General features: G+C 48.0%; 1 protein-coding gene across 1 annotated transcript in view; it reads right to left on the reverse strand.

Moving 5' to 3' along the window:
- LOC130393911 (ephrin type-B receptor 1-like) overlaps positions 1 to 12,500 on the reverse strand; it is a 45,531-nt gene that overhangs the window by 11,738 nt on the left and 21,293 nt on the right. The window contains exons 6-13 of the mRNA XM_056604674.1: positions 11,817 to 11,972; positions 9,201 to 9,463; positions 7,485 to 7,560; positions 6,039 to 6,163; positions 2,500 to 2,662; positions 1,987 to 2,092; positions 1,800 to 1,861; positions 1,004 to 1,126 (exon numbers count right to left, since the gene is read on the reverse strand). Coding sequence (XP_056460649.1) covers positions 1,004 to 1,126; positions 1,800 to 1,861; positions 1,987 to 2,092; positions 2,500 to 2,662; positions 6,039 to 6,163; positions 7,485 to 7,560; positions 9,201 to 9,463; positions 11,817 to 11,972 — 1,074 coding nt within the window. The remainder of the gene's footprint in view (positions 1 to 1,003; positions 1,127 to 1,799; positions 1,862 to 1,986; positions 2,093 to 2,499; positions 2,663 to 6,038; positions 6,164 to 7,484; positions 7,561 to 9,200; positions 9,464 to 11,816; positions 11,973 to 12,500) is intronic.

A 12,500-nucleotide genomic window follows, 5' to 3' on the forward strand; every position in this document is an offset into this window, starting at 1 on the left:
ATATTGCATTCAGCTTTTCATGTTCACACAATCTGCACTGCTGACATTCACGTCTGGAGCTGTTGAGTTTTTTATATGTTCTCCGGCTTTTCGAGGAGTGACAGCTCGCCTTTGGAGCGAGCCCCATATGCCAGGAGAAGTGCGAGGCTTGTCCGATATTAACGGACGACCCTAGAGTAGCGGGGATCAGAGAAGAGAGGCTGGTCTCTGAGCTGCTCTATCACCGATGGCCCTGACTGCTCAATCCAACACCCCCTGACTGGAATACCAAACCCCTCTGCTATACCAAACCCTAGCCAGTAGGCCGCTTTCAAAGAGGTGTTATGTAGGAACGAACACAGGTGTATCGGTAAATAAAATAATAAATGTATTTATCGTAAATCAGGGATCCATCATTTACAATTAATTAACAATAGATAATGCAGTAAAAAGCATTAACTTACTAAAAACACTTTAACAATTAACTAATTGCCTAGTCATCACTTACAGATGGAATTCATGTTAACTAAGGAATGCGATGCCCTACCCAAGTGAAGTGACCCCACAAAATATACAGCGACAATAGCACTGATGACAAAGATACCCGATTGTTATTGGTTAAATGTATCTATCCTCAGGCTAGAGATGTCAAAAGTCGACCTTGGTGTGGTTACAATTAATTTTGCTTTTTCGCACAACGGAAATGCCTTTCAGGCACCTAGTACAATATAGGCCAGCACAGGCAGTTACAAAGGGATGGGTGAGGGAGGGGTATGCAGTTGGTTGCAATCTGCAACCTGACCACTAGTTGCTACTTGATTCTACACAATGGACCTAAATACGACATGTGTGAGTTTGTGTCCCACTCTCCCCTACATCGCTGTGATCATGGCCTTTAGTGATCTCAAGGGACAATAAAGTGCTGTTTAGGTCAACAAAGAACACTGCAACCGAAAAATGACCCAGAGCACATTACGCGCACCGAGACAAACATTAGAACAGTGCACAGGGAGGTGTCACCTACCTGCTCCCAGAACCTCCTCTATCTTGACGCAGTTGGGGTCTATTTCCTTGGCGAACTCATGGACGGCCTCGTTGGGGTCCTCGTACGTGAAGGGGTCGATGTATATCTTGACCCCTGGGGAGCTGTGCCCGTCGGACATCGTGGGGAAGGTGACGGTGGGGGCCTCTCCGCTGAACTGGTCCGGCCTCAGGTTGGCCTCTGAGGATACAGACAAACCAAACCGAGAGCATGGGACCACAGGAAAGGGAGCTCCTAGCAGCCGGGAAGGGAAATAGATATGAGAGAGGAGAGAGAGACCCGAGAGCTTTAAGGGCTGATTGTGGTTCCAAGTCGATGCAACGCAATGACCACGCACAACCTGTTTTGGTTCGCCTACGCCTGCACTTTTTGGGAGGCGCAGGTCAGGCCCTTGCGGTGGTCGCAAGGAGGGTCCGCAAGGACGTAATGAGTCCGTAAACCCCCTTGTGTTGCGTCGACGTGGAAGCACAAGCAGCACTTCAGTGGGGACAACTGAGCAGACAGTCAATAATTGGGGGAAAGCAGGAGTTTATATCTGGCTGTCAACTCAAGCATAAAATAATCTCCATTGGCAGCACACAAAGCAGGACGCACTGTACATTATCCCTTTCATAGCTTAGTCAATAATGAACTCAAGCTCCCTCTGTCCCGCTCTCTCGTTCTCGTTCGTTCTCTTGTTCTCTCTCTCCCGTTCTCTCCCACTCTCTCGTTCTCTCCCACTCTCTCGTTCTCTCCCTCTCCCTCGTTCTCTCCCTCTCTTTCTCTCTCTCTCTCTTACCTCCACCTGTGGTGTATTGCTGGAGTTTGTCTCCGTACACACTCTCCTTCAGCTGTCTTCTCCTGTAGCCCAGGAGGAGAAGGATCACTATTTATTACGTTTACTTATGATACGTGTGTATTTTTGCGTGTGCGCGTGTGTGCAGAGTGTGTGTAGTGGGTGTGTGTGTGCGTTCGTCTGTGCATACCTGGTACATATGATCGCTATTGCCACCAGCGAGACGATGACAACTCCGCAGACGAGAGAGCCGGCTATCAGGGACAGCTGCTGGCCCAGCTCTGACTTATACTCATCTAGACACACACACACACACACACACACACACACACACACACACACACACACACACACACACACACACACACACACACACACACACACACACACACACACACACACACACACACACACGTCAAACAAAAAAATCACATAAACACACACAGATTCACATGCCGGAATGTCAAACAAAAAAATCACACACACACACACACACACACACACAGAGACACACACACTCACAAACACACACAGGGAAACAATTACAATCGGAAGGTCAACAGAATTGGATAGCAGGCCAACCACCGATACGAAGCACAAAGACACACCCTCACACACCCTCACACACCCTCACACACCCTCACACACCCTTCCAAACCCATTCTTCTTGCCCCCCACCCCCGGCGGTCCTCCTGTCTCTTACCGTCGGTCAGCGTGTGGAACAGCATCTCCTTGCTGAAGGCTCCATAGCCGGCCACCGTGCGCGCCCTCACCTGCACCAGGTAGCCGGTCCCGGGCCGGAGACCCTCTAGCACCGCACCCGGACCCCCGCTCTGGACCACCGAGCTGTTCACCCCCGCCGACAGCTGAGAGAGAGAGAGAGAGAGAGAGAGAGAGAGAGAGAGAGAGAGAGGGGAGGGAGAGAGAGGAGGAGAGGGAGAGGGAGAGGGAGAGGAGGAGAGAGGGGGAGAGGAGAGAGAGAGGAGGAGAGGAGGGAGAGGGAGAGAGAGAAGAGAGAAGAGCGAGAGAGAGGAGAGAGAGGGAGAGGGAGAGAGAAGAGAGGAGAGAGAGAGAGGTAGAGAGAGAGCGAGGTAGAGAGTGAGAGAGAGGGAGAGGGAGAGGGAGAGAGGGAGAGAGAGGAGGGAGAGAGAGAGAGAGAGGAGGGAGAGGAGGGAGAGGGAGAGAGAGAAGAGAGAGAAGAGCGAGAGAGAGGAGAGAGAGGGAGAGGGAGAGAGAAGAGAGGAGAGAGAGAGAGGTAGAGAGAGAGCGAGGTAGAGAGTGAGAGAGGGAGAGGGAGAGGGAGAGGGAGGGCAAGTGAGAGAGCGCGAGAGATGCTTGTTAAGAATTCTAAGTAAAAGCCAGACGGACAGAGACATCGACAGGGAGATGCATTCACATTAGGAACCCAATATTAAAACACATTGCTATGCTCGCATAAGACTCATATTCAAGTCATTATTTGTAGCTTGCCAAAACAGAGGAAAGGGTAACATGGCTTGAATGCTCCACATGCTAGAACACCCGGATACCGTGTCGTGGAGAGAGGGTTGTATCTGGATTTGTTCAGGGGATACACAGTGTGAACCTGCAGGGAAAGAGCAGAGCCAATGGAAACCCAGCGTGACCTCTTCATTCACACAGAGCAGCTCGGATAAGCCTTTGTCCCTCTCCTCCTCTCCAATCTCTCGTCGCTCCACCCTCGGTCTCTGCAGCTCTACCCTTCCTCCTTCCTCCGGCGTTTCCTCCTCTCCTCTACGACCTGCTCTTCTATCCATCCACCATTTCCCTTCACATCCACCTGTGACCTGCTGAGCTCTCTCTCTCTCTCTCTCTCTCTCTTTCTACACAATCTGTCTGTGGCTCTCCCTCACTACCCGCTCTGTTAAGACCGATTTAGCTCAGCTTTTCACCTACAATATCGCCCAAACGATTGCAACACAAGGATGTAAATAAACAACAATAGCCAATCTAATGATTCTCTCTCCCTCCATCCTCCCTCTGTTTCCCTTCCTCATTACTTCTTCCTCTGCCCTTTCTCCAACCCCTCTCCTTCCCCCTTGATTAGTGTGTGGGGTCGTTAAGTGTGTGGGTGTGCGTGTGTGTGTGTGAGTGTGAGTGTGTGTGTGGTTGCTAAGTGTGTGTTTGTGTGAGTGTATGTGTGTGTTCGCTAAGTGTATGTGTGTGTGTGTGTGTGTGTGTGTGTGTGTGTGTGTGTGTGTGTGTGTGTGTGTGTGTGTGTGTGTGTGTGTGTGTGTGTGTGGTGTGGGGGGGGGGGGGGGGGGGGGGGGGGTATGGTGTTTCCCTCCACCTACGCTATTTCATGCGTCACAACCCCCCTCTCACAATCAAGCACACACACACAAATACAAGTATGTTAATGCCCCTTATAATCTCCACTGCAGTATATTAGGTATGGTGTGGCACATCTCTCGTGTTGTCGTTTTTGTGTGTGCGTGCATCGTGTGTGTGTGTGTGTGTGTGTGTGTGTGTGTGTGTGTGTGTGTGTGTGTGTGTGTGTGTGTGTGTGTGTGTGTGTGTGTGTGTGTGTGTGTGTGCGTGTGCGTGTGTGTGTTTCCTGGGGCATGAAATAGGGTGAAAAGAGGGAAACATTGAGGCTAAGCTTGCGTCAGTCAGATAAGGGGATGTGGCTAGTCTGGTGCTAAAGAGATGACAGAGGGAGAATATGAGGGGTGTTCTGCAGAGACGTTTCATATTGTCTATAAATATTATATTATATATCACCACAAATTACCAAATCAAACTATTATCATTGCATTTGAATATATATATATATATATATATATATATATATATATATATATATATATATATATATATATATATATATTAATATATATATATATATTCCAATGCAATGGAATATATATATATATATATTCTATATTAATATCTATATATTCCAATGCAATGGAATATATATTAATATATATTCCATATTGCCTTGCATTGCCACCACTATCTTCTACCAGCGGGCTTCGTGAGCAGGGCAGCAGCTGGTAAACACACAACCTGAACTGGTGGATTTGTTTGTTTGTTGGCGCTACTGGGGAGAGCTATCTCACCAGCGCAGTTGGTATGAGCTCACCTGGATAGGATCAAAACAAAGATAGAGCTCGGGGAGCTGATGAGCACTTGTTTGAAATATAATGGATGTCAATTGACGGCCAAATGCCCAATTTCAGAACGAGTCGACAGCGCGAGAGGAAGTCTGTTGAACATAAATATACTGACAGCTGAATGTAAGGTGTGGCATTCAGGATCCTCCAGTGTGATTGCAGGGCTGCAGCCTCCCCCCGCTGCGGGGTGCGCTGTGTGTCGGTGTGAGTGGAGGGCCAGGCCGCCGCTCGCCAGAGGACCCAGCAGGGTTAACGCCGAGGGGAATGGGAGATTAAACAGGTAATATCTGCTCCGAATACGTGTGTGTGTGTGTGTGTGTGTGTGTGTTTGGGAGGAGAGGGGGAGCATGTCTGGCAGACGGAGATAAGTAAGGCGGGAACTCTGGGGGAGGTGGTGGAGGGTGAGGGGGAGGCTGTACTCTGTCCCTCTCTGCCATATCTAATTTGTTCTATTAAAACCTAATAATACATAATGATGAAGGGGGAGCAATGGGCAGAGGAGGACATTGAGGGTTCAGGAGGAGTGGGTGATGAAGGAAAGGACTGCAGGCAAGGAGAGAAGGAGAGAGAGAGAGAGAGAGAGAGAGAGAGAGAGAGAGAGAGAGAGAGAGAGAGAGAGAGAGAGAGAGAGAGAGAGAGAGGAGAGAGAGAGAGAGAGAGAGAGAGAGAGAGAGAGAGAGAGAGAGAGAGAGAGAGGAGTCTCTTGTGCTCCGCCCGGCTGGCCCTCTCCTGGACAGACCGGGGACTAAAATAAGCCTGTCCAGCTAGTTGACCTCAATCTAGGAATCCATTTCCCCCAGAAACCTTTTCCTGGTCCATTAAGAGGGTCAGCCTTCACACTTATGATTGGACTTCTCCACTACAGCAAGCGTGGCATCAACCTTAGCAATTTAGCACTTGATTATCTTTCAATATGGTGTGCATCCAGACGACTTTCACAGGGAATTTATGACGTGAATCTAGAGCACCCGGAGTGCAGAAACAAGCACAGTATTCTCACCGTCTCCAGACATAAGAATATATCTGCACCAATATCAACATAACAATCATGAGTCACATGAGAGCGCGCACACACACACACACACACACACACAGGGGTTCCTACCTTGTCGTAGAAGCGTATCTCGTAGTCGAGGATGATGCCGTTCGGCTGCTCGGGGGGCGGCCATGACAGGGAGAAACTGCGGCTCGTTGAGCTCACCTGGTGCATTATGGGTACCAGCGAGGGAGCTGACACACACACACACACACACACACACACACACACACACACACACACACACACACACACACACACACACACACACACACACACACACACACACACACACACACACACACACACACACACACACACACACACACTAAACGATCAACCTGATACTCAAAGATGAATGAACATCAGCTTGGATAACAGGTGGAATTGATGAATCCAAAAAGATGATCACACTAATCGTCTGTTGTGTTGTTGTTTGAGACAAACACACATTAGAGACAAGCGGACACACATTTTCAGGAAAAACATTAACGTGATACAAAATGTCAGACATTTAATCAGCTCACAATCATCAAAATCGAAAAAATAACAAATGGAGTAGCCAGCAAACAGCGAGACGACTTTAAACATCGGTGCAATTCAACATAGCAGTATCAAAGCAAGCATTTTATAACACTAAGGCCCAATCCCATTTCTACCCCTTACCCCTCCCCATTACCCCTTCAAAACAAGGGGAAGGGGTAAGGGGTAGAAATGGGATTGGGCCTTAGAATTGATTTTGAGATTTAAGTTTTGCCTAGGACAGAGAAAAATAAAGAAAGCCAGACGCTGACATCAATCAAGTGTTGGATTCACATTTACATTCAGCAGACGCTTTTATCCAAAGAGACTTGTAGCAGTCGGTACAGTAAGGATGTTCATGGTGTTGATATGGACGGCTGCCGCGTGCGACTCAGGACGTACACGATGGGTTTTCCATCAGAAAAAAAGTGCCGTTAAAGCTGAACACAAGCACCGCTAGAAATACCGCTTGTGTCTGTCGGCTTAAAATATTGATGGCACAATATCTGCGGGCGCTTTTTAGTCTGGAAGAATTACTCTGTCAAAGGGCGAGAGAGAATGTGGGAGAGAGAGAGAGAGAGAGAGAGAGAGAGAGAGAGAGAGAGAGAGAGAGAGAGAGAGAGAGAGAGAGAGAGAGAGAGAGAGAGAGGAGAGAGAGAGAGAGAGAGAGAGAGAGAAGATAAAACGAAGGATGCAAGGAAAATATATATATATTATATATATATATAAATAAATGAAGGGTGGATGCAGGGAGGATGAGGGGGGGGGAAAGAGAAAGAGCTTGCGAGAGAGAGAGGGAAAAGAGATGACAAGCTTATCACATGTTTTATAAATCACCCTTGTTTCTTTGCCCTCGTTACCTTTAGCGCTATAGTCCCCGGCACACCACTAATCCACGCACGCACACGCACGCGCACACACACACACACACACACACAGACCACATAAACAGAAACATCAACACATAAGTGGAGGCCTGAGCCAATCACTCACCAGCCTGGTTGGTGGTGATGTTTATGGACAGTTGCTGGGCGGGATAAGGGCTCTTGTTGGAGACCCCGTTGATTGCCTGTTGATCACAGCGGTTAATGGTCAGTCATATAATCGGACTTCCTGCTCCCCCCAGGCCGCAGCCTCTCGTGTGCGCTACACTCGGTGTGATCTCGGAGGCTTCAGGTACCGTTAAACTGAATGAGCTGAATGAGTCTAAACAGACGCAAACACGACAGGTTCGAGCTCATGTTGTCTCTGAAGACAACATGAGCTCGAACCTGTCGTGTTTGCGTCTGTTTAGACGTTCAGTTCAAACGCTTGAGACGCTAAACAAGTTCAATCATCGTGTTTGTAGTACCAATCACTTTTGGTGTATTCGTCTTGACCGAAGCAGCATCAAATTGTGCGTTGTGCGTCAGCGCCCGTTTATTGTGTTGTATTTTCAGCAGCACTAGCGCTATAAGATGACGTGATTTTGATTTGCAAACAGATAAGATACATTTTCCTATTCATTAAAAAATAGAATCAGTATTCAGTTAGTGATGCCCCTCCCTTAGATCAAACAAGACGCAGTAAACTCTAGCCGGTCTTCCCGGCTGAATTGATTATGATGGATAACGTGCCCTACAAAGGGAATGCAGTGGGGACCTGAACCCCAGCGGAGCAGGAGCCCTGCTGTCATGAAGCTACAAGCAACAGCATACATTAGCTTGTTTGTTGCTGTTTGTTGGTTTGTATAATTTATAATATTTCTATGATAAATTATTGTATGTGCTTGCTCATTTTGCCATCTGTTACTCTACATGTATTCACTATTTGTCATCAAGCAGGCTATGTCTCGTAGAGACATGAAGAGAGATCCAAGTCATTTAGGTGTCAATGCATCTGGTTAACGGATGCGTACAGATTGCTTGTGGACCAAAAGCCACACCCTTCAGCTGGGTGTGGAACACAGTACTCTATTATTATTATATTACTTATATGACAACAACTATGGTAGGAACATCCACCCTGCAAGTCAGAATCGCTTATTAAATTATCAAAGATGGAGGTGACTGGCAATGGTCCAGCAAGTGACATTGTGAATCACACCCTGTCGTAGTAATTGTTCACATTCTTCCTAGCTAAAGCTCATTCTCTGAGCATCCGCTGTTAACATGCAGGACGCGGACTGCACCGCCCATGCATCAATACAACCCTCGAGCCGTACGCTGGATAAGTAACAATAAGTGTGTGTGTGTGTGTGTGTGTGTGTGTGTGTGTGTGTGTGTGTGTGTGTGTGTGTGTGTGTGTGTGTGTGTGTGTGTGTGTGTGTGTGTGTGTGTGTGTGTGTGTGTGTGTGTGTGGTAAATGCAACCACCTCAAGACTCTAGTGTACATGTGACAAATACACACATTGCACCACAATACACTGCCCTGCACAAACTTATGCATGGACCACACAGACATACACACACACACACACACACGTGCGCACAGACACACACAGACATACACACAGACAGACACTCACACACACACATGCAAGTACCGCACACACACACACACACACATGCATGCATGTACCACACACAAAACACACACACACACACACACACACACACACACACACACACACACACACACACACACACATGCATGTATCACACACACACACGCACACGTTGGTTTTATGTTAATGGCTGGAGGCGGCTCTGTGGCCCTCGGGGTCCTGACCTGCACGTCGAAGGTGTACGCCGTGTGGGCCCTCAGCTTGCTGATCTCCACGTGGTCCCCCCTCAGCCCCCGCCGGCCCGGGGAGAACGCCACGCTGTCCTCACAGGACTGGCACGCCCGCCGCTCGCTGCTGTGGCAGCGGCGGCACAGCACGTTGTAGACCAGGTCGCCGCGGTGACCCGTGTCGCGCGGCGGGCTCCACTCCAGGACCACCGAGGTCTCGTTGACGACCGAGACGAGGTTACGGGGGGCGGAGGGGACGCCTGGAGGGAGAGGGGGGGAGGGAGGGAGGGGGGGGGAGAAAGAGGCGGGGAGAGGGAGAGAGAGAGAGAGAGAGAGAGAGAGAGAGAGAGAGAGAGAGAGAGAGAGAGAGACAGAGAGACAGAGACAGAGAGAGAGAGAGACAGAGAGAGAGAGAGAGACAGAGGGGGAGAGAGAGAGAGTGGGGGAGAGAGAGAGATTGGGAGAGAGAGAGAGAGAGAGAGAGATCCGGTAGGGAGGGAGGATTGGGTGAAAATGGAGATGGATGGGAGGGAGAGGAGGTAGAAGAGAGAGAATTGGGAATGAGGAACAAAGGAAGATAGAGAGACTGTAATTAGGATGTGAAGTCTGTCTTGTTGAGTAGTGTCAGACCCACCCCGTCCCCGTCCCCGGCCCCCCCGGGACCAGCAGGACGAGGTTATATCCCTAGTCAGCGGGGATACTGGTTGATGGGGGGTGTATTTTAATGAGACGTCCTGGGCTGGGTTATGATGTTCGGTGATAATGCCATCAGTTAGCGAGAGCCCAGCGATAGATAGCCGATAAAAAGTCTAGCGCCTGGATTTGCCCCCCCCCCCACAGAAGCCTTCATCCCTAGGAAAATAATCTCCCTCTTCTTCTTAGGTGTTCATTCATTTGAAGTTTTTTTGTCCGATAACTAAAGAGTGGGCCCAGAGCTCCTGGGAAGTCTCAGGCCAGTCAATTAAAGTCTCATCTCACAGTTCACCTCTGTGTTTCCTCTTCAAAGAAAATACATGTATTTATACCTCCCTCATTGCAAAATAATCACGTATTGTTATCTGTTAAGTGTATAATATGGGAGATAAAATACAGGGCATATAATGCAGGCGTTTCAATTTACATTCACATTACTGATATTTCCGCAGATATCTTTTCTATCAAAAATGATTTCTTCACTACACTGTACAATATACTACACACTACACTCAAAAGTGTGTGTGTTCTACATCAAAGACCACATTAGAAACCATACAAGCTATCCTTGTAATTCATTTGAGCCTTGTACACCCTCTCCCTTACATGCAAACCTGCTTCTACGACACCATTAATGCACGCGTGTCTTCGTAGATAGTTCCGCGATGAATAATGATGAAAGTATGCAGAGCCTTTTCTTTATGGCTTCATTAAAACAATAAAAAGTTCACGGCATGATGTGTCAATCTGATTCATGATTTGGATTATTTTCCTGTTTCCTATTCAAACGACTTCTCCGATGCAAATTATTAATCATAAAGAGCAGAGTGCGAATCACACAACTGCTGGCAATAGATTTGGATCTGGTTCTCTGCTTTTAGAGGGAACACTCTTGTTTTCCCCCACAAATAAATGCATTTATTTTCTAGGTCATTGTCTCACTGAGGCTCCATTCATGAATCTAAATCAGCGTTGACACCTCTATGAATGAACAAGTGCTTTTTCTTAGCTCCCCCCTTCCTTCCATTATAAGCTATTGCATGCAGCTCACCTCAACAATATGACACAACACACATGCACACACAAACACACAGGCAGGAATATGCATATTTGAACTCCTGGAGGATTCTCGCCGTACTGAGGGACAGTGATCCATGGTGTTAACCTAGATCCGTCCAAAGACTCCTTGTTGGAGCAGCTGCGTAGCAAATAGAAACCACATTGAACCGGCAAATGTTCTAGTTTTGTGTTAGCGAGCTCTCTGCCAGCATGGCTCTGAGGTCCGTGCTTGTAATCCCTCCACCTACCAATGGCAAAGCCCCTTAGTCACACACACATGCATGCACACACACACACACACACACACACACACACACACACACACACACACACACACACACACACACACACACACACACACACACACACACACACACACACACACACACACACACACACACACTGAGTAAGTTAAACAGCATCATTTTGGACCATGTCGAATGAGGATGAGACTATGGTATAGCAAACAGAGAGGGAGGGAGGGAGAGAGAGAGGGAGACTTAGCAAGAGAGAGAGAGAGAGAGAGACCGAGAGACAGACAGAGAGAGAGCGAGAGAAAGGGACAAAGAGAGGGAGAGAGCGAGAGAAAGGGACAAAGAGAGAGAGAGAGAGCGAGAGAAAGGGACAGAGAGAGAGACAGAGAGAGAGAGAGAGAGAGAGAGAGAGAGAGAGAGAGCGAGAGAAAGGGACAGAGAGAGAGAGAGACAGAGACAGAGACAGAGAGAGAGAGAGAGAGAGAGAGAGACATATCAAGAGGCAGGGAGAGACGGCGACCCAGAGACATTAATGCAGAGAGACAGGATGACACAGAATGAAGTGACACACACACGCACACACACACACACACACAAAGCGACTCACTGGTGCAGGTGTCCTCCGGCTTGTCCACGTCGCCACGGTAATAGCCGTTGCGACAGCCGCAGAGTGTGGCGGCCTCGGCAGTGGAGAGGCTGTTGGGCGGGCACTGCTGGCACAGCCCGGCCCCCTGGAAGGACTTGAAGGTGCCCTGAGGACACGCTGTGAAGACAAGACGGGGGGGGGGGGGGGCGTTATTACAATAACAATATAACGGCCAGCGCACCAACCCTTATCACTACCAAGGGCCACAGTGTGGAGGACGATGGGAACCCTGGAATTGTTTTTAAAACCATTTATTTTATTTAACTTCCAGTAGCCAAGTCTCCCCCGTGGTGTTTGACTGCCGAGACGGAGAGACTGATGGTTTACGCATTATTGATATTCAATGCTCAGTTGTACAGTGTTTTACTGTAATTATATTTCGTTTTTTTTTACTATACATAAACGCCACCCAGAGATTTTTCGTCTGACACAAAGGGAACGATAATAAAACAGTTCAAATTAAAAAATATCCAAGAAAATGAATACTGTGAAACACATAAGCATAAACGGCCATTGACTATTTTTGACGGCATAAAAGCAAAAGGTTTTGCTTTCGGCCAGGATAGTGTCAATGTTCACAGACAAAGACTTGGACAACCCTGAAACACTAATTTAGTTTTTTACATTCTAGTTGTGTTATTCATT

This window comes from Gadus chalcogrammus, chromosome 12 (assembly GCF_026213295.1).
Source record: "Gadus chalcogrammus isolate NIFS_2021 chromosome 12, NIFS_Gcha_1.0, whole genome shotgun sequence".
Taxonomy (NCBI): domain Eukaryota; kingdom Metazoa; phylum Chordata; class Actinopteri; order Gadiformes; family Gadidae; genus Gadus; species Gadus chalcogrammus.